The sequence below is a fragment of the Rana temporaria genome, chromosome 3 (genome assembly GCF_905171775.1).
Source record: "Rana temporaria chromosome 3, aRanTem1.1, whole genome shotgun sequence".
Lineage (NCBI taxonomy): Eukaryota > Metazoa > Chordata > Amphibia > Anura > Ranidae > Rana > Rana temporaria.
The window spans coordinates 405783457-405806257 of record NC_053491.1 but is presented as its reverse complement, the minus strand read 5'-3'; the positions used below and the strand labels follow the sequence as shown (position 1 = coordinate 405806257).

At 42.7% G+C, this 22801-nt stretch overlaps 1 protein-coding gene across 2 annotated transcripts in view; it reads right to left on the bottom strand.

Moving 5' to 3' along the window:
* Positions 1–22801, bottom strand: part of KCNIP3 (potassium voltage-gated channel interacting protein 3) — a 193042-nt gene that overhangs the window by 71023 nt on the left and 99218 nt on the right. The window contains exon 1 of one of the 2 annotated variants that reach the window (XM_040345924.1): positions 13204–13729. The exons of the other annotated variant lie outside the window; for it this stretch is intronic. Coding sequence (XP_040201858.1) covers positions 13204–13306 — 103 coding nt within the window. The 5' untranslated portion in view covers positions 13307–13729. Of the gene's footprint in view, positions 1–13203; positions 13730–22801 lie in introns of those variants that run through there. 2 annotated transcript variants of the gene reach the window in all.

Here is a 22801-nt window from a genome sequence, read left to right as displayed (position 1 = left end):
TCATTCCAAAGGTGTTCTATCAGGTTGAGGTGCAGCCTTCCCAGAAGAGATGAAGCTGTTATAGCTGCAAAGGGTGGGCCAACTCAATACTGAACCCTAAGGACTAAGACTGAGATGCCATAAAGTTCATGTGCGTGTAAAGGCGGGTGACCCAATACTTTTGTCAATATAGTGTATCTTAACATTAGCACACACATTACAAGCGTAAAATGTACAGACAAGGTTTTGTGTAAAATTATATGCCCGGGTGAATGAGACCTTACTTTACCTGACTTATCCACTGCTAGGTAACAACAATCATACATAAAAAGACAGCACAAGCCACAAACTTGAACAAGTTTCATATGTCAGGCCCCGTACACACGTCCAAGAAACTTGACGGGCAAAACACATCGTTTTGCTCGTCGAGTTCCTTGTGAAGCCGCCGAGGATCTCGGCGAGCCAACTTTTCCCATTGACTAACGAGGAAATGTTCTCTTTTTGGCCCGACGAGATCCTCGTCGGTTTCCTCGGCGAAAAGTGTACACACGACCGGTTTTCTCGGCAGAATACGTCTCCCATCGAGTTTCTGGCTGAATTCTGCCGAGAAACTTGGTCGTGTGTACGGGGCCTTAGGCCTCCTACACACGACCGTCGATAGAATCCATCAAGAAACTTGGTGGCAGAGCTTTTTTGCCGAGGAAACTTTTTTTCATCGAGGAAACTGTCGAGGAACTCGACGAGGAAAAAAAGAGAACAAGTCTCAATTTCCTCGTCATGTTCCTCGTCGGGCTGGTTTTCGACAGAAACGCGAGCGTGTGTATGCTAAGAAACCCGTGCATGCTCAGAATAAAGACGGGAGTGCACCTTCAATAAAAGTAGCGTTTGTAATGGAGATAGCTCATTTGTCACGCTGTAACAGTCTTAAAAGTGCAAATCGTCTCTTACCAAAACTTTTACTTAACACGCAGTAACATGAGATTAGCAAAAGCAGCCCCAAGGGTTGTGCCAGTGGAATCGAACTTCCCCTGCCATTGTATGTGTTGTATGTCACCGCGTTTGAGAACGAGGAGATTTGGTCTTGACAGTGTGTACACAAAGCAAGCTTGTCAAGTTCCTCGACAAGCCTAACAAGGAACTCGTCGAGGAAAACAATGTGTCTTTTCCGACAAATTCCTTGGTCGTGTGTACGAGGTCTCATAGATGTTCCTTACCAGGACAGTGAGTGTGAAAGTGAGACCTGTACCCACATGCATAAGTCTTTATTTTCCCAGTTTTCCTCAACTGAGGAAAACATGCAGCTTTATCTCTCAGCAGGGAGTTACCAAGTGAATAGGAACGTTTATTATGATGTCTTGAACATACATGGTAATGGGTCCCAACACAGACAAGTAAACTTTAAAGTTTAGACTGCTTGCAGTCCCCAGGACCCCTCCCAGTCCCCCTCTATCTACTCTTCTGATTCCAGGACATTTGGGAGAGGAACCCTTGTTTTAAAAGGGGCTTTTATCTTAAAATGGCCTACACCCTGACACACTATGTACTACCAGGTTAGTCCTCAGCTGCCTCTCATTCTATACCCTCTCTCTTTCAATCCAAAAGGGAGAAGGTTTGGTACTATGCTATCAATAAGCCTGTATTGGTGGTAGGAGAAAGGGAGAAGTGCTAATATCACCGGGTGGATCCAATTCCTGTACACACTCTAAAGGACCATACACACGGCTTTTTGACAACAATGGTCCATCGGACGTGTTTTATCAGACAATCCAACCGTCTGTATGCTTCATCGGACAATTGTTTTCGGTTTTTTAATGGACAAATGTTCGCTATGAATGCTCTCAAACTTTACGACAACAAATGTCCGATGGCGGATCGTTCAATCATGTGTACACAAGTTCATCGGACTAAAATCCAAAGTTCAAACGAGCATGCTCAGAACCAATGCTAAACATCAGACAACAATAGCAGAAGTTGCCCAAAGGGTGGCGGTAAAGAGATGAAAAACCATGTGATTTGGTGAATGTTGGCTGAAAAAGTTCTGCCGTGTGTATGCATACCAAGTTCACGGTCAAAGCCCCTTCGGACAAAAATTCATGGAACAATCAGATGGAAGTCCGATCGTGTGTATGAGGCTTAAGGCTGGCCCATATATTATACAATTTTCTTCTATAGATTTCCTTTAGATTTACCAAAACCATATAGTATGAGGTCAAATCTAAGCACTAGCAATTTTTGTGTAATCAGGCAGGCCCTTGTACTACACAGTTGAAGGTAAATCTAAAGGAAACTGAATAAGAAAATTGTATGGTGTATGGCCAGCTTTAGGCATGGTGGCAAAGAAAGTATCAGAATCACTGCCATTTTATTATGGTGCCACCAGTACAGTCCAGATTGGGACCAAACTTTAGTACCTGATTTATCGAGAATGCTGGCTTTAGAGCAATAACACCAAGGGCAAGGTACATTTTATAAGGCTAAGTATTGCTACCCATGAGGAAAAAAACAATGTTGCCTTGCCTTAATATTTTAATTAAAACGATAACCCATATCCCACAATAATGAAATAACCCGAAGCAGCCAATCAGATTTTAGTAAATTCCTGCAAATGTTTTTTTTTTTCAATAGTTGCTACACTTTGCAAGTAATGGCCAGTATCTCCATCATGTGTTGGGATTGCCCTTGTGTGAACAGCCCCCTCGCTCTGCATGATACTCTGACATCCCCTGTATTATTGTGCTGACTGCAAAGTGTCATCTTTCAGCATGCCCTCCCTGCAAGATCTCTACTTTCCTGCAAATCCTAACCCCTCCTAAAAATAGACCCGGCTGCCTGCTGGGAATAGGCATATGCTGCATATGCAGGCTCAGGATAGAGTTTCTTTTGTAAAATGACGCATTGTTAGAGGAGGTATTAATATTGAGGGATACCCTCTGGGAATTAACTCCTTCCTCTCCATGTACAGTTTATCCTTTTATTTGATAAGCTAAGTAAATAAACTCTTCTGTAAAACCTGCAGAGTCTTTTTTTAACCAGAGCTGCTGACATGCATGTATGTGGACCAGCAGAAAGTTGGGCTCAGTACTAGTATAAAATAGGGTTCATAAAACTTCATGTCTGGATAATAATACCATCAAGCACAAATCTAAAATTAAATATATGAAAGGATAAAATGAATACCAAGAATTAGAAATGTATTACATTTCTGCTTCGATACAAACACTGGGTGTAACGGGAGTCACTTTTGGGCACAGATTGAGCCAGGAAATAATGGACATATCTTGGATTGTTTTAACATGGGTCTCTAATCCACAATATATTCAAGAATGTCTGCAAGAACTTATTACAGGTTGTTGATTCTGAACCCAACAGGTCAATAGAGTGATTCATTAAAGCGGTAGTAAACCCGCTGTCTTTTTTTTTTTTTTTTTAACCTGAAAAGCAAAAGCCATAATGAGCTAGTATGCACTGCATACTAGATCATTATGAAATACTTACCTCGGAACGAGGTGAGAGGAACTTACCTGGTCCACGCCGAAGGAGATGTCATCTTTCCTCGGCGTGTCTTCCGGGTATCGCCGCTCCAGCACTGTGATTGGCTGGAGCGGCGATGTCGTCACTCCCGCGCATGCGCGCGGGAGACTTCTCCCCGGCAAGGTCCGGCGGCTGCCGGGCCTTTAGCCGAGGATCTCCGCTGCGCATGCGGCGCAATGCGGGGGGAATATCTCCTAAACCTTATAGGTTTAGGAGATATTCTTTATACCTACAGGTAAGCCTTAATATAGGCTTACCTGTAGGTTAAAGTGGTAGTACAGAGTATACTACCACTTTAAGTCTGCTACTGTCATTTAAATTAACCTTAGTCTGGCTTCTAAGACCTTTCATTGTGTATGCTAATTAACACTGTATTGTGTGAAGTTCTATTGATGATAGATGTGGATTGTGAGATGTCTGACTTGCCAGCTGTAGTTAATTAGAATTGGAGTCAGAATGTCTGACTAAAGGAATGTGTATTGTATAAGCAGGTGTCTATCTTAAAAGATGTGTATTGGAGGCTTGTTGGGAACTATTGTATGATGTTGTGGGTGGAGTGTCATTGTCCATTTGATTACTGCAAGTATTCTTTTTGGTGTATATAAGAAGCCTGAGTTTCCCATTAACCACTTCATTACTGGGCACTTAAACCCCCTTCGTACCCAGACCAATTTTCAGCTTTCAGCGCTGACGCATTTTGAATGAATTGCGCGGTCATACAACACTGTACCCAAATTATATTTTTATATTTTTTTTTCCCCACAAATAGAGTTTTCTTTTGGTGGTATTTGATCATCTCTGCGATTTTTATTTTTTGCGCTATAAACAAAAAAAGACAGAAAATTTGGAAAAAAAACACAATATTTTTTACTTTTTGTTATAATAATATCCCATTTTTTTTAAAAAAAAAAGATTTTTTTCCTCGGTTTAGGCTGATACGTATTCTTCTACATATTTTTGTTAAAAAAAAATCGCAATAAGTGTATTTGATCGGTTCGCGCAAAAGTTATAGCACCTACAAGATAGGGGATAGATTTATGATTTATTTTTCATTTTTTTATTTTTTACCAGTAATGGCGGCGATCTGCGATTTTTTTTTGTCAGGCCTGCGATATTGCGACGGACATATCGGACACTTTTGACACAAATTTGGGACCATTCAAATTTATACAGTAATCAGTGCTATAAAAATGCACTAATTACTGTATAAATGCGACTGGCAGGGAAGGGGTTAATACTAGGGGGTGAGGAAGGGGTTAAATGTATTCCCTGGGTGTGTTCTAACTGTGTGGGGGGAGGGGACTGACTGGGGGAGGTGACCGATGCTGTGTCCCTATGTACAAGAGACACAGATCGGTCTCCTCTCTCCCTGACAGGACGTGGAGCTCTGTGTTTACACACAGAGCTCCACGTCCCTGCTGTCACCGCCGATCGTGTGTACCCGGCGGACATCGCGGCCGCCAGGTACACGCATCGGCCAGCGATGCGTCGGCACAGTGTTTACCCGCTGCGCACCCCCAGTGGCGCGCGCGCGGGTAATGCACAGAAAATGACGTCTAAAGACGTCCACTTGGCACTTGAGAGCCGCGCTGTGGATGTCTTTTGTCTATAGCGCAGATCTCAAGTGGTTAAAAGTCTATTCGTTTGAACCAGAGACAGAGCTGTGTGTCTTGTTTCTGGGGAATTCTTATGGGTCCTGTTCGCCGGATTGTGGAGTGTCGATAAGCTGTCTTGGGTGGAATGAAATATCGTAAATGGTGTTAACCCCTGACCGTTACACTGGGCTATCATGACACATCACGTCTAAAGTTGAAAATAAATGCATCTCATGTTTTGTTAAGTAACTAGAGGCAACGTGGCATATATGGAGATACAGAACATTTGGAATTGTAAATTTGTTGGTTGTACAATAATTGCATGGAGAGAAAACAGGAGAGTGCAAAATCTGGTGCAACCAATCAGCTTCCAGGTTTTATTGCCAAAGCTTAAAGTGATACTATTGGTTTGTGTTTAAAAAAAAAAAATAACAAACATGTCATACTTACCTCCACTGTGCAGTTCGTTTTGCACCGAGTGGCCCCGATCGTCCTCTTCTGGGGCCCCGCGGCGGCTCTCGCGGCTCCTATCCACAATAGCAAACCCCTTCTGGGAATCTCTCTCCCAAAGGGGGTTACCTTGGGGGTTACCTTGCGAGCACGCTCCTGTGTCATGCACTTGGCATACATAGCCACCGAGTGTATGCTTGGCCCCGCCCCCGGCGGTGGCGTCATTGGATTTGATTGACAGCAGCGGGAGCCAATGGCTGCGCTGCTATCAATCTATCCAATGAAGAGCCGACAAGCCGTGGGGAGAATGACGCGGGATCGCGCCCATGGAAGTTCGGGGCTTAGGTAATAAAAACAGGGCGGGGGGGGGCAGACAGTGCAAGGTGTTTTTTCACCTTAATGCAACAAAAAACACAAACCTTTACAACCCCTTTAATTGAACAAACTGATGTTAGAAGATGATTGGCTACCATGAACAGCTGCACCAGATTCTAACTGCTCCTGCTTTAGAAAAATCCACCCCATGTATCATTGTTCTGTCCTTCCTCATAAAATCTGCAAGAAAAAAGTTACCGGTAGTTTACATTTTTGGAAAATAAGGACCCACATTTATGACTATATCTGGTTAAAATCCAGCAGCTATATCAATAGTTAAGGAGCAATGAACAAATACGACTGCGTATGGAAACCTTTTCCCATACAACAGTGATAAAAAAAAAAAAAAAAAACAGTCCAGACTGTTCTGTATTGCGCAAAAGAAAAAGAAATATAAACAATAGTACCTCTATAAATCCGACAATTTACATTCACTATACGGACTATGAAATGAAAAGACTAAGAAAATAAGCATTACGTATCTCTGCTGTGTTTTTACAGTAGGTGCTGACTTGCCATTAAGTGGAAATGAAACACCAGAACAGAAGAGTCATTACCAGGACATTGTGTGCTCTAAAGTACAAACATCTGAAGAAAAAAAAAGTCTGTTTAACATTTGTGTGTAAAACAGGAATAAATACTATTATAGTATAGCAGAAAGTATGCAGTAAATGCACAAACAATAGCACTCATAATACGCTTGAGATGTATTTTGTTTCCTCTAATCAGCTTAAAAAGGGAACCTTCTGTCACCCACCTGCCCCCATATTTCAATTGTTAAATACTTGTTTTGTCTGTGGGACAAGAAATATGCAATATTACATATCTCATTCTGTCTGCAGTCCCATAAAGTTGGTTTTCTGCACCACTCGACCAGTAATGACCTCTCCAATGTCATGACGTACAATGTCACAAGTCCAAACGTGACTTGTTATACATGCTAATATCAGGCTGCTTTATAGCTACTCATATATGACCCAATGATTACAAATGGTGACCAATTAAAGCATAGCTAGGTGTTATGATTAAGCACAACGTTTGTGTGAATTGCAGCAACTAGCAACAGCTTCTTTATGTCCTTGTTGTGGTTTTTGTACTTGAAGATTGCGCAATAAATGGTTCAAGGACTAGCCGTGGTGTGCAGCCATTCTTGTTTGGATTAAAGCATAGCGAGTAGTGGCGTAACTAGAACCTTCAGGGCCCAGGTGGAAGAAACCATGAAGGGCCCTCCTGACTCCCGGCCGGGGCTCTTCCCTACGAGCCTGAGTTATTTTATTTTTTATAATTTTCTTACCATTTTTATTTTACAATTTTACTTTTTTATAATTTTTTACAATTTTTTAGGAGACCTGTTGGGGGCTTTGGTGAGATATTAGGGTCTAAACAGACCTCTGATGTTCCACCTTTGACAAAGAGAAAGGAGATTGAGGACAAGGCCCTCAATCTCCTTTTCTGCAGCCCCAGCTGCAGAGAATGAATGGGCAGTTTACTACAGTTTACTATTTTTCAATTATGAATGGACGGAGTCAGTGGTCGTGGCTGATCACTGACTCTCCATTCAGAAAAGGAAGAGTGCTGGAAAAATGAACTAATTTACCAGCCCTTCCCCGCTCTCCATCCTGACAGATCCCCCCACATCAGCGGGCAGGAGAGGGAAGGGGGAACACAACAGAGCTGCGGGGGACAGGGGGGGGGGCAGGAAAGAAAGGGCACAGAGGCTGGAGAGTACAAGAGGGGCAGAAGGAAGCTGGACAGAAGAAGTGACTCCTATAGGTATGCTCCCAATAGCTAGTGCTGATTGGTAGACAAGGGTTTAGAGTTTATGCTGCCTGTGTCCCACTGGGCAGATTTCTCTTCACTTCCTGTCCTGAGGATGAGATAGAAAATAAGAAGTACTCTCTCCAAAGTGAACCAGATTCCTGTTCTAGAGCGTTATCGTAGGAACAGGTGTCCACTAAGGAGGAGTTTGCCCTTACTTTCTCTCTCTGCGACAATGGTCACCAAGGCAAACAGAGTGGGTACACAGATAGCAATAAAAACTTGACAAACGATCTAACCCTTCCCTACTTCCCTATCCAAAACTAAAAAAGAAAATGTTTACTTCTATATACGCCGTAAGATATGAGCAGTAGCAAGCATGGATGGGATCTGCCAAATCCAGACCTTGAGGACCATTCATTTAAGCAATAGAAGTTGTCTGACATCTTTAAAATTGTACAGTGACAGTATATGTAGGTACATTACATCTTTTTTAATACTTCAATATTTATCGGTCAGACAAGGAATTAACCTTTTCCTGAATCGATGCCATACATTAGATTAGAGTCACCTTTATAAACGGTATATTAATGTTTTTTTTATAGTGCTTACAACTGAATGCACAGTAATGTGTTTTTTCCAATTCTAAGACAAGTTCAGAAAGTAATACATCATAAAAGGGTCAATCCAATGAAAACTAATATTTTAGTTTTTGATGGATGCTGGAGAGGTAAACTACCTGATTCAACCACCTTATTAGTGAGATTTCTGTGCTTCAGTTTCTGGATGTTCATACCTTGTGTGTGCATTATTATTGGACTTTATGTTAAATTAAATACAACAGAGGTGCTGAAATACTCAAAAATAGGCAAAAGCACGCTTAACTTCCAGGTAGAAAGGCAAAAAGTTGGCACAAATGTTGGCATATGCAAGACATATAAAATGGCAGGGGGTGACTCAGCCTTCTAGGCACTTTTTTTTTTACTAAAATATTAATTTGTGTTGACCCTTTAAATAACTCACGGCGAAACGCATAGACGCACAGGGGACATTTTTTCATACCTGACATCTTGTATGTTTTTTTTTTTTAAATGTTTTATGTAACTATTTTGTAATAAAATTATATTTTTTGCTATTCCTGTCTGTGTTGCCTATAAGGTCCGACCATTGGTTGCTTTCCTTAAGCAATTTTGTCTTTATAAGCAGGTAACCTTAAAATATAAATTTGTATGTACTGACCCTTTAAATAACCAGGTAACTTATCACCAGGGAGTCACTGATGTCTGCATTGTGTAACAAGTTTATTCTCTTTGCTCACCATTGCTATGTTGGTAAGGTTTGTGGATTCCTGGCTATAACACCTACATGAGCTTTTTGGATATCCCATTTCAAACACATAGACAAGAATATGCCACCCCATCCCATCTTTTGACAGTAACAGAAGACACAATTTTGGATTGTGGCCAGAGTTGGGGTCAGGGCTCTGTGCAGGCTTATCAAACTTATCATACTATGGGGGTTATTTATGAAAGGCAAATCCACTTTGCATTAAAGTTCCCTTGGAAGTGCAGTCACTGTAGATCTGAGGGGAAGATCTAAAATTAGGGGAAGCTCTTCTGATTTTATCATCCAATCATGTGCAAGCTAAAATGCTGTGTTTTATTTTCCTTGCATGTCCCCCTTAGATCTACAGTGACCAAACTTCCAAATTCACTTGAAGTGCACTTGAAGTGCAAAGTGGATTTGCCTTTCTTAAATAACCCCTTACGTCTTCATGGACCTGGCATTGTGCACATGAGCACAATCATGCTGGAACAGAAAGGGGTATTCCCCAAACTTTTGTCACACATTTGAAAGTGCACAATTGTTCTACCATTGGTGAAAAAAAGCATTTTGAATAATTTATAATAGCAAGTGAAACCTTACATGTAATGACAGCCAATGAGAACTGAAAATAACAGTCATGTGGCTGACCATTGTTATAGCACATAACTTAGGGACAGTGTAGCAAATTAGCTTTTTTTCTGTTGTGTAAAATATATATTCTATAGTACATCCTGATTTTTTTGTTTCTCACAAAATCTATCATTACAGTAAATATGACTGAAAATTCTCAGTTTGGCTCTACCAACTGATTTGGTATTTAAAAGGAAACTGCATGAAACTCCAACAAGTGATTATTGGAGATATATAAGTGAAGAGGAATCATGAAAACAACTGCTTCTCTACCCTAATTCTGCGTACACACGCTCAGAATTTCCGACAACAAATGTTCAATGTAGGCCCCATGTAGGCCCCATTTTCGACAACAAAAATTTGAGCGCTGGTTCTCAAATCTTCCGACAACAAAATCCGTTGCGTTAAATTCCGATCGTGTGTGGACAACTCCGACAAACAAAGTTCCACGCGTGCTCTGAATCAAGTATGAGACGGAAGCGCTTGGTCTGGTAAAACTAGCGTTCGCAATGGAGATAGCACATTAACAGACCGAAAAGCACAAGTCTTAGACGTGACTGCGTTCTTGGTGTTCTTGGCGTTTGGAATTTCTGACAACATTTGTGTGACCGTGTGTATGCAAGACAAGTTTGAGCCAACATCCGTTGTTGTCGGAATGTCCAATTGTCTGTACATGACATAATACTTGAAAGTCCTTGTGTGACCAAGATCCAGGTGCTGATCACTCCTATATATATCTTTATAAGGTGGCATGCCCAAAGATATCAATTAAAACCTGTAACACCTAAAAATATGGAAACACGGACTTATGGGACCTGAAAGTCTCCTAGAGCCTGGACCAGAGAAAACAGAGGTTAGAGTGTACAGCCATGGCCAAATGTTTTGAGAATGACACAAATACAAATTTTCACAAAGTCTGCTGCCTCAGTTTTTGAGATGGGAAATTGCATATACTCCAGAATGTTATGAAGAGTGATCAGACGAAAAGCAATTAATTGCAAAGTTCCTCTTTGCCATTAAAATTAACTTAATCCCATAAAAAAAAATTCCATTGCATTTGTGAAGAAGGCTTCAGGGTGCCCAAGAAAGTCCAGCAAGCGCCAGGACCGTCTCCTAAAGAGGATTCAGCTGCGGGATCGGAGTGCCACCAGTGCAGAGCTTGCTCAGGAATGGCAGCAGGCAGGTGTGAGTACATCTGCACGCACAGTGAGGCGAAGACTTTTGGAAGATTGCCTGGTGTCAAGAAGGGCAGCAAAGAAGCCACTTCTCTCCAAAAAAAACATCAGGGACAGATGGATCTTCTGCAGAAAATATGGTGAATGGACTGCTGAGGACTGGGGCAAAGTCATATTCTCCGATAAAGCCTCTTTCTGATTGTTTGGGGCATCAGGAAAAAGGCTTGCCCGGAGAAGAAAAGTTGAGCGCTACCATCAGTCCTGTGTCATGCCAACAGTAAAGCATCCTGAGACCATTCATGTGTGGGGTTGCTTCTCATCCAAGGGAGTGGGCTCACTCACAATTTTGCCCAAAAACACAGCCATGAATAAAGAATGGTACAAAAACACCCTCCAACAGCAACTTCTTCCAACAATCCAACAACAGTTTGGTGAAGAACAATGCATTTTCCAGCACGATGGAGCACCGTGCCATAAGGCAAAAGTGATAACTAAGTGGCTCGGGGACCAAAACGTTGACATTTTGGGTCCATGGCCTGGAAACTCCCCAGATCTTAATCCCATTGAGAACTTGTGGTCAATCCTCAAGAGGCGGGTGGACAAACAAAAACCCACTAATTCTGACAAACTTCAAGAAGTGATTATGAAAGAATGGGTTGCTATCAGTCAGGAATTGGCCCAGAAGTTGATTGAGAGCATGCCCAGTCGAATTGCAGAGGTCCTGAAAAAGAAGGGCCAACACTGCAAATACTGACTCTTTGCATAAATGTCATGTAATTGTCGATAAAAGCATTTGAAACGTATGAAGTGCGTGTAATTATATTTCACTACATCACAGAAACAACTGAAACAAAGATCTAAAAGCAGTTTAGCAGCAAACTTTGTGAAAACTAATATTTGTGTCATTCTCAAAACTTTTGGCCACAACTGTAGACTACCCACTGCATCAATGGACGGAACATTTAGATCTGTTGTTACTAAGGCAATCAGAGGTCACCTGAAGTCTACAATTTGCTAGGTCTTTCAGACTTAAGGTGACCTCTTACACACCAGTAGCAGGCTCAGGAATATGTAAAGCTGAATATACGGGAACTATTAATCTTTCATAGATAAGCCTGCACACTTGTAATAGCTGCAAACTGACCATTATATTCCTCCATTAGCCCAATCATAATTGCTTCTCTTTAAGCATCTCTAAATGCACAGTTGTTTTATTCCAATGTGATCTATTTATAACAGAACTTTGCTGCCCAGCTTTCTTTTGAGAATGGATTAAACCAGCAGCAGCCTTTCGACGTTCGACCAATCCTAAATATCAGCATAGTCACTCTTTTCCAACACGATCTTGCTGCTCTGCTACAGTCAATACTGGGAATGTTATTAATAAACAACAGAGGCTTAAGGGTGGTTTTTCATGTTGGAGGAAAGACTGGGACATCCTTTGATCCCCTGAGCATTGACCATTGGTAGGGTGGTTCCTGCTCTGCTCCACCACTGTCCTGGTCATTCAGCAATACTTTGTCAACTGGAGCTGCTGGTCTTTATTGATGTGTCTAACCGTTAGGGGTTTCCTACAAAAAATACCTTTAGATGTATTTTTTGTTTTTATATTTTCGTCAATATGATCTCTCATTAAGAAAATAAGAATGTTCACGTTCTGAATTCAAAAGTTCCAATCATGACATATTTTATACTGATGCTAATGACTGTCATTACGCAAGTTTATACATTTACATATTATCCTACTAGAAAGAAAGTTCACCACGTTTGCTCTGTTTGGGATGTGAACTTAGTAAATTATCTATTTTCGGAAACAAGGTATAGATCCAGATATACTCTGTAATGGATAACCTGTGATATAGGTTTTGTTGATCAATAATTACACATTGCTTAATGAGCATTAGATGTAGATTTTACACACAGATCTTATTTTGCATTGAATAATGATTGTGCTCTGCAGTTGGGCCTAATTTAAAGCACAGTATAAACTGTGTCCTGAATTCATCCTCTCCTTTAGCTGCTGATTCACATCCCTCATCCACACAGATTGATCTACATAAAAAGCTTTAAAATAGATGCCAGCTCTCAGTGTTTCCTGTCTCTTCCATTTAGAAGTTATTATTTAAGTGCAAGGGAGAAAAACCACTAATTCTGTTTTATACAGTCAGTGTTCTGGCATCACACATTCTTAAAACTTTATATACAAAAAAGCATGTATGTTGTTTCAGTGCAAAATTATTTATACATATTGCAAAAGCAAATGAACTGGAAGCTCTAAAACTATTATAGTTATTGTTGCAGAGTATATTCATTAGTTCAGGGCAATAAACATATGCATGCTATAGGATATTTGCAAGGATAAAATAAATGATGCAGTTTATTACCTTCCATTGACATGGGTTCCAGAATCCCAAATTGCTTGAGGACAGCTATAAACAGTACAATAACCACAGCAATGGCAAATAGCTCCATACCATGGATCCCCATGGCTGGCCAGCTTTCCCCAGTACGGGGTCCTTGGCACTGGGCATGCAAATCACGCTGGTCTCCAGCTCTTCTGATGCACAAGTAAAAATCCTCTATGAGAAATATGGTATTATGGCTCCAGAGATGACCAATGCAAAGATTCCAGGTGGAGAAGAAAGGTTCTAGGGTGGGTACTAAGACCCCCCAAACTTCCAGGTTGTAAGAGAATTGCGCCAGAGTGCCAAGCTTACAACTTTATCAACTGTGCTAATTACTTCAGGTCAGCATTTCTGTGCTTGGGTGAACTTGCATTAGCCACTGAAAAGCTCCTCAAGTGATCAGAAGTGGTCAGTTTTGCTGGGTTATAGAGAGGCTACAGGGCATCACTATCTACAGTGTTGTGCAGTAGGAGTCAGCTCAACAACGTCCCATTGGATGCTGAAAAACTAGCTGGCTCTGATCAACTTCTCCCCCTCCCTTCCCTATGCATCCCTCTCTCTGATGTGGGATGGGGTGGAGAACAGAGGAGTACCACTCTCCCGTTACTTGCATTGATTGAGATAAAGGTTTCCATAGAGACAACGGAGTGATGGTCTTCAGACAGAAAAAGACTTACCTCAGCAAGCCCGCGGTTTTGAAAAGTGAGCTGCAGAATTTTTCAGCTTTGCACGTGAAGTAATGTGCATGAAAAGAGGTGACAAAGGAGAGAGGGAGAACGAGAGAGAGAAAAAGAGAGCGAGAAGGAGGGAGGAAGAAACAAATCTGTTCTGCTCTTTTCTAAGGTCAAATGCAGCTAGTGATGTAAGCAGGATATATTGTATTCAAATTAATAAAATGCTCAGACATGTCCTGCAGTACTACGCGTTGATAGAATCTCTTTTATTCTTTTTACTGTTACAATATAAAACGTTATTGCATTACATTTTAATTGCATTTGTTTTAATCAGTGCAGTTCTACTGTGCACAAACTCAAAGAGATTCATAATCTGATATGTTTAAAAGCAGTATCAAAGGGAAATGGTCATGTACAGAAAAGTTTCAAAATGAACATTATTCCTTACAAATTGGCACAAGATGTGTTCCTGGATCCATAAACCATTCTTTCATAGATATTGCATGTTTAGTAAGCTATCCATGGCAGCCCATAGTGACCCGCCTATTGGATCGTAGGATGGTAGGAATGCCTTGAGACCAATGTAGTCAAATTTCTCACCGCTCCAGGTGAGCACTGTGAGCAATCAAGGGCTGTTGAACTACCAAGGTGCTGGCAATGCTGATGATAGCAAATAGAAAAACGAAAACTGGACAGCCGCACTCCAAAATAACTTAAAAAAGTTGTCTTTATTTTTCAACTGTACAAACACAGTCACTGCAACCAACAGAAAACAGGATGGCCAACAGGATGTTTTCTGTTGGTTGCAGTGACTGTGTTTGTACAGTTGAAAAATAAAGACAACTTTTTTAAGTTATTTTGGAGTGCGGCTGTGCAGTTTTCGTTTTTCTATTTGCTTGAGACGAATGTAGGTGAGTGTTCTGAGATTAGACTTCATATGGAGCTCACCAAAATGAATAGCTGAAAATTCTAGGAACTTGCTGAGAACACGTTCTGTCAACTGTTATGCCGCATACACACGATCAGAAATTCCGACAACAAAACCGTGGATTTTTTTCCGACGGATGTTGGCTCAAACTTGTCTTGCATACACACGGTCACTCAATTGTTGTTGGAAATTCTCGACGCCAAGAACACGGTGACATACAGGACGTACGATGGCACTATTAAAGGGAATTCAATACCAGTCGTATTAGTAGAAGTTTAGTGAGAGACGATTCGCGCTTTTCAGCCTTGTGCTTTTCAGTCCGTAACAGCGTGACGAACTCTATTACGAACTCTAGTTTTACCAGACCAAGCGTTTCTAACTCGTACTTGATTCAGAACATGCCTGGAATTTTGTGCGTCGGAATTGTCCACACGCGATCGGAATTTACGAGAACGGATTTTGTTGTCGGAAAATTTGAGAACAAGCTTTCAAATTTTTGTTGTTGGAAATTCCGACAGAAAATGTCCGATTGGGCCTACACACAGTCAGAATTTCCGACAAAAAGCTCCCATCAAACATTTGTTGTCGGAAATTCTGACTGTGTGTACGCAGCAGTCAAACAACTATCTGTATATAACAGGCAGCATTCATGACAACACGTAATGGGTTTTTAAGACAGAGATGGCTTACGTAGGATAAAACTATATTTTAAAACACATTTTCTGTTCACTAGGCTGTTGGAAGGAAAACATTGTCACTGTGCTTAATGCACACAAATGAGTGGTTTAGGGTGTTTTTACACATAAGGTAGTTAGGTGGAACCTCAAGTTAAACTTGATTTCAATCTATTATTTGCTGTGTCTGTAGCTGAACTTAGGTCTAACAGCAAGCCTAAGCTAAGTTTCATCCTAGATTTTCCATTTGCTCTGGGCTTTCTTCAAAAGCTGGTAGGGTGTCAGATGGGGACTGTTAGAGGGCATAAGACTGGCTAATTAAATTTAGTCCACTTTTTAAAAGCCTTGATATGCATACACAAAATCTAGCCTGGTTGCCCATGAAGTACAGCTGTACATCACCAGTCCATTCCACTAATTATCAAAACCTTCTTTATTAATTGTTACTGAAATACCAGTTGCCAGGTCATTTGGATGTATACACAAATAGTCAGAAATGAAGATAGGATACAGAGTAGGTAGACAGGAAGGCACATACATAGAATCAACTCTTGTGACATCAGATCATGACAGATGAAAGCTGTAATACATGTTACTAAACCCAGGGCCTTCATTCACTATATCTGGTCTCCCATAGTACACATTACATGGAAATAAATTATTTTAGTAAATATAAACTGCTAAATACCCTTTCTCGTCAGCAGTATAAAGCAGTCTTATGACTTCTATCAGTGGCTGGTTAAAGCTTGTAGGAGGAGACTTCATTTTTCTCTGACTGTCCTATGAGGCTGAAGGACCCCTGACTTTCTTTCTGAACAGTGCTGATTGGCTCTGTGCTGATCACTTGCACCCTCCGGAAAAAAAAGACAAGATCAAACATTTTTTTTTACACAATGCAGAGGATTAACCCCTTAGGCTCCACAGTGAGTATAACAAGCATGCTTTTCTGCATATACAGACTGATTTTACCGTTGTGGGTTTTGTAACACTGTAAATTGGCCAACAAGAACTAGCGCAGTTTCGGAAAAACAGCATGTCAAGTCTAAACAATGAAAAAGCCCAATTCACGTCTCTAGTATGTAAGCTCAATTCTTAGTCTCTAGTATGTAAGCTGTTGGCTGGCATTATTTTGTGGAAGGGAGCAGACAGAACAGCTGTGCTCTATGGTCTCTTCGATCCGATCCACCCAGACAGATCCCCTTCTGTTTTTTTTTGCGGATTGGATTTGAGGTAGGTGAGTGTAGACAAACACAAGTCCACCATAGAGGTGAATGGAGCATCTGATTGGGTCTGCCTAAAAGACTGACAGGCGGACCCGATCAAACCGATCCTGTTAAAAGGGGCCTAAGTGAAACACACTGTTACACTGCAGTTTACCCACACCGCAGGTGAAGTACAGTGCATCTGTGGCTTTCCTGTGGATTAGCTGCACTTTGCCATAGACTATTACATTCTGCAGATGTAGTGCACTTTCTGAAAGTGCACCAAAACCCCTGCATTCAGGAGTTTGGTGCACTTTCAGAAAGTGCAGAAAACCCTCAGTTAAAACAGAAGTCTATGGCTCAGTGCAGGTAACCTGCAGGTGCACTGCACTGCACCTACGGATCAGTTTGAAAGCAGCCCAGAGTAACTAGTGCAGAATTAGAACAGATATGCCCATTGCTATGCGATTTTAATCTTTAAAAACACTCTTGACTTCAGGAATTACCCTACAGGTATCGCCGGCTGTTGGTGTTCTAGGTGGATTGCGTTTATTACCACTCCGCCTGTGACAGGTGTTGGCGCTATACAGGAAGCATTGGCTCTGCTCTGTACTGTAGCCGCATGCTTCCTCTACTGCCGGCTCCATTCTCAACATTGATGCTCTGGGATGGCAGGTGGGGAAACCGCGATCTGTACTTGCTGACCTGCCATCCCAGAGCAGGAGGTCACAGGCCACATAAGAGGGCTCAGGGATCAGTTCATGGATCAGTTGGACACCCCCTGGTGTAGGGCATGGGGGGAAGCAGCTTAAGGAGGAATTCCATACTTTCTGTACAGCACACATGTGGCTCATCTCTGAGTTGGGAGGCTGCTCATGACTGCTGCCCCCGCCTGGTCCCAGGCATTGGTGAGCATGCCTTCGGGTGAAGTATTACCCCACGTGCAAGGGTTAGTGACCCAGTTCCACGTCTGGTGTTGGGGTACCCTTGGTTAAACCTCTCTTGTGACCTTTGCTTGGCACCCAACGAGAATGGAAAACATGGAGGACGTGATGACCATCTCACCCACCTACCCTTATGTACAGATAAAGCAGCTCAGGATCCTCATGGTTATGAGTACCAACATAAAGTCAGTTTGATTCTTTTCAGCTGTTCACTATTTTCTCTCAACAGCAAATGCAATCCAACAGCAACAGCAATCCAACCAAAATTAATGGTCAGCATTTTGGGGAATCTGAGCAGTTTTGAGAGTCTGAGTGTTTTTGACTCATGCAAAGATGATGGAATAAATTGGGCATTCACATCTCTCTCTTAATTGGGACCCCTCACTGCTTACTTACATTTATTCTGTATTGCATCCAAATGCACATTTTAAAATACATTGTCTACGGGGATTCCATGGAGCTCCTATAAGCTCTGTCATTTGGAATCGACAAACTTAGTCCTCCACATGAATATACAGGTAGGCCAATTCAGGAACAATATTCAATTGCTGCTCACAAAAGTTCAAGTTTTAGGCTGCATTCACACCTTTGCGTAGATGATTTGCGGCGTATTGCGGCGACATAAAATAGGCATTTTGTCCCGCGATTTGCGGCGACAAAACGCGTCGTTTTTAGCCTTGTTTTTTGCTGGAGGGGTGATTTTAACATTGTCGGCTATGCCCGAACGTCAAAGCCGCCCGAAAAAAAGGGTCCGGGACTTGTTTTGTGCTTCAGGCGTTTCGGCATTCGGCGTGGAGATGTGAACCATCTCCATAGCCGACAATGTAAAATCACCCCTCCAGCGTATTGCAGGCTGTAATAGCGGCGGGCGTCTGGCGTGAAAACGCCTAGGTGTGAATGCAGCCTTAGTGTAAGAAGAGGATCATACAACATAAAAGGGTCAGAATAACTTTTAATGACAGCAACTGCCCTTATCTAACTTTTTACTGAAAAACAAAATGCTAGTTATTAATAGTCACCTTTCTTGCTGTTTTCTCCGTACCTCACAATCTAACATTTCTAAAAATGTTGTATTCTTGCTCTGCCCTAAGTTCTGCAGTTCTCCTTGCCAGGCCTATATCATTACTGTATCCTGTAGCAGGATAGGGTCCCGCAGGAGAAACCACAGCGTGTAGATGAGGAACAGGAAATTGATACTCCCAGAAATGTTGGATTCTGAAGATTTTTCAGCTGGTGATTTCTCTTCAATACAGTGAAGATTGACGTTGTCAGCAAAAGTGAGGATAAACTATCTTTGCAATGGATACTTGATTTCATATTTTTATTTTAGCCTAAGAAGTCCTTGTTTAAGTTAACCTGTCTGGATAAAAATATACAAGCTGCAATTTCTTGACTTGGTTTTGAAGCTTTGGACTTTCATTGTTATCCTTGCATCAGTACTTGGTGAGTCACTGAACAAGAACTAAACAATATACAGCCTTTTGATGTAAAAAAACAAAAAAAACAATATACAGCCAGATAAGCGTTGGGACAAGCTTGATCATGATCAGTCACCCCACAAGGCAAGGATAAGGATGACAGCCTTAGCTGCACTTTCAAAAAGAAATTAGCAACCATGTTTCGCTCTTGACAGGCCCCTTTAATGAGTTCCTTTTTTTTCATTCCCTACTAAGCATTGCTGATGTTTGTGCCTTTCTAATACCCTCTTTATAGTTTGCGTTATATTTATGACTTCCTTTTTTCCTTGCTCAAAGTCTCTTGGTCATCCCGCTCATCTTCCCCCCTCGCCATCATATATTTTTTGCCTTCTCTGAATTTCTCTCTCAGCATTTCTGCCAGTGCTGTTATCTGAGCCCCAGAATGAGAGCTAAGATACAGCGGAGATTGATTCCTCTTTCTTTCAATGTAAAATATTAAAGATGTTTAAATGGATAAAAGCTCTAGACAGTGGAATCTATTCTGCATTATACAAATAGGATCCCTGCTCCATTAAAAGCAATACCTTATGTCTAAATGCTGAGAAAGGGAAATAGTTTGTAGGGGACACTACTGTTTACACATTACACAGCATGATAATACAAGTGATTTATCTGAGGAAGCAGAATGAGAGTGGGAGTAGGGGTATAATAAGAGTAAAAGCTTCTTGGGGCAGCAGAAAAACAAACAAAACAGAGGGTGAAAAAGATAATGTGGAGTTGGATATTGTAGATAAAGATTATCTTTGTAGCTAAACTGCTTAAACCAGGGGTGCCCAACCAGTAGCCCGGAGGCCACATGTGGCCCGCGGAGCCCTCTGATGTGGCCCACGAGCTCCTGCCTTGGGATGGCAGGTTTGCAGGCCCAGATCGAAGGTTGCTGACCCTCCTTTCCAGAGCATCAGTGTTCTGAATGAAGCCATCGTAGAGGAAGCACTTGCAGAAGAGGCAGAGCCACATAAGCGGACGGCTCCTGTCACAAGCGGAGTGATACCAAATGCTCCCTGCCTGGGACAGCAACAGCAGGGGATACCTGAATGTTAGACTGTTATTAAAGGTAAGTTTATTACTAAAAAGGTGTATATTTGCGCATATCTGTTTTGCAGTGGTTACTGGGCTGCTTTCAAGCTGATCCACAGGTGCAGCGCAGTGCACCTTCGGGTTGTCTGCACTAAGTCTTAGGCCCCGTAGTTTTCCAGCGGATCAAAATTTCTTAGCATGCTAAGAAATCGATCCGCTGGAATCCAGTCCAGCGGATTGATCCAAAGGTCTGTACAGACTCACCGGATCAATCCGTCCGATTCTCTCCCTCGCATGCGTCGTAATGATTCGACGCATGCGTGGAAGTCCTTATATTAACGCGTCGCTGCGTCATCATCGCGGCGATGGCGCGACACGTCACCGCGGAGGGAATTCCGCGCGGATTTTGATCTGATGGTTAGTACAACCATCAGAATAAAATCCGCCAGAGGATTTATCCACGGAAACGGTCCTCTGGACCGTTTCCGCGGATAAATCCTCTCGTGTGTACTAGGCCTTAGACTTCTGTTATTACCCGTGGGTTTGGTGCACTTTCAGAAAGTGTACCACACCTGCAGAATATAATAGATATTGATGGCAAAGGGCAGCTAACCCAGGAAAGCCACAGGTCCACTGCGCTGCACCCACAGTGCAGGTAAACTGCAGCGCAGCAGTGTGAAAGGAGCCTTAGGCCCATTTCATATGATTGGTTCCACCCACACAGACCCTCCATTCATCTTTATGGAGCGGAAGATGTAAATGGTCTTGTGTCCAATTGCACCCACCTACCTTCAATCAAATAAAAAAAATCAGAAGGGAATCCGTCCCCTTCCATCTGGTTGGATTGGATGGGAGGGCCCACAGAGATGAGTGGGCTGTGTCCGCTTTGCATATACAGAGTGGACAAGGATCTGTTTTCTGTCTGCTCCACTTATTGTGGCCAGCGACCAGTTACCAAGTTGCTTATGTGGCCCTCAATCTTCAAAAGGTTGGACACCCCTGGCTTAAACACACAATTTCTGTATGTGGTCACACTACCAATTAGAACTAGATCAAAATTCGTTTACAAACTTTTCTTTATTTTTTTCTTTCTGTCTACCTCTGGACAAGGATAGATTCAGTCAGAGAACTGTAGAGATAAGTGGGTGCAGGGGGCTTTAAAAGGAGTCATTAGACTCGATAATTCAGGAAACAAGATCTCTCCATTACCTTGTCTGATACCCTGTACAGGTGAAAAGCAACCATGCATATTGGACAGACCTTTTGTCACCTTACATAGCAAAGTCAAGCCAGGCTTTCACAAAAAAGCATCATCATTCATGTTTACCTAGAACCAGTGCTTTAACTGGGCCGGAACGCGGCGGTACTCAGTACCACCACTTCCAAAAATGGCCCTGGAGAGTACCAGCACCTCTCCGTGCGCCCAGTACGTGGGTTTCCCGTACCGGAACGCAGCCCCAGGCCAGGAATATGATGATCAGTGGCGGAACTACCGCCATAGCGACCCACGCGGGCGCTATGGGGCCCGCAGCCGAGTGGGGCCCGCTGATGGGGAGGCAGATCGGTGCACTTTGACAGTTACAGAACCGATGCTGTGTATCTCTCCCTCCTGTCGGCATCATTTCTGTAACTGTCACAGCGCACCGATTTGCCTCCCTGTTCTAGCCACATGTGATCCTCCTATAGGTGCCTGGTCTCCCCCCAGCGCTGCCTGCTTTCCTCTCCCTAAAAGCTGGGGGACACTGTGAGAGCGGGGGAGGGCTTTCCTGTCTTAATGCACAGGCACTTCTGTGAACTGCCCAGGGGTCCTAGGTGCATGGGGGGCCTTTGAAGTTTCCTCCCAGCAGGTTCGGGCAGCAGTGGTAACAGGTCTCCTCATGTTGGCTTTACAGGTCAGTTCTGGCTGTGTCTGCAATGCTCTCTCTCTCTCCCTGGCATCTTCCTCCCTTCCTCAGCCACTATCTGGCCGGCCGTCCTGCTCCCTGTCGTCCTCACACAGATCCATTCATCTTTGCCTGTCACACTGCTCCTCTCAGATGGTTGTTATCTCTCCCCCTCCCTTCCCTGACTTTTCCCTGCAGACACTTTACCTTCACACGTGTGTGTGTGTGTGTCCCAGGATCTACAAACATTACAAATGTCTGGAACAGTGGCGGCTGGTGCTCAAAATTGGGGGGGGGGGGGGCGCAAAAAAAAAAAAAAAAAATTGAAGCCTCACTGTGCCCATCACATGCAACCACTGTGCCATGCCACCAAATGCAGCCACTGTGCCATCAATTGTCACCACTGTGCCATGCCATCAAACAGCAACTGTGCCATCAATTGTCACCACTGTGCCATGCCATCAAACACAGCTACTGTGCCATCAAACGCAGCCACTGTGCCATCAATTGTCACCACTGTGCCATGCCATCAAACGCAGTCACTGTGCCATGCCATCAAATGCAGCCACTGTTCCATCAATTGTCACCACTGTGCCATGCCATCAAATGCAGCCACTGTGCCCCTCAATTGTTGCCACTGTGCCAATTGTCACCACTGTGCCCTTTAATTGTCACCACTGTGCCCCATGATGCCACTGTGGCTATTGTCACCACTGTGCCCCATGATGCCACTGTGCCCATTGTCACCACTGTGCCCATTGTCACCACTGTGCCCAT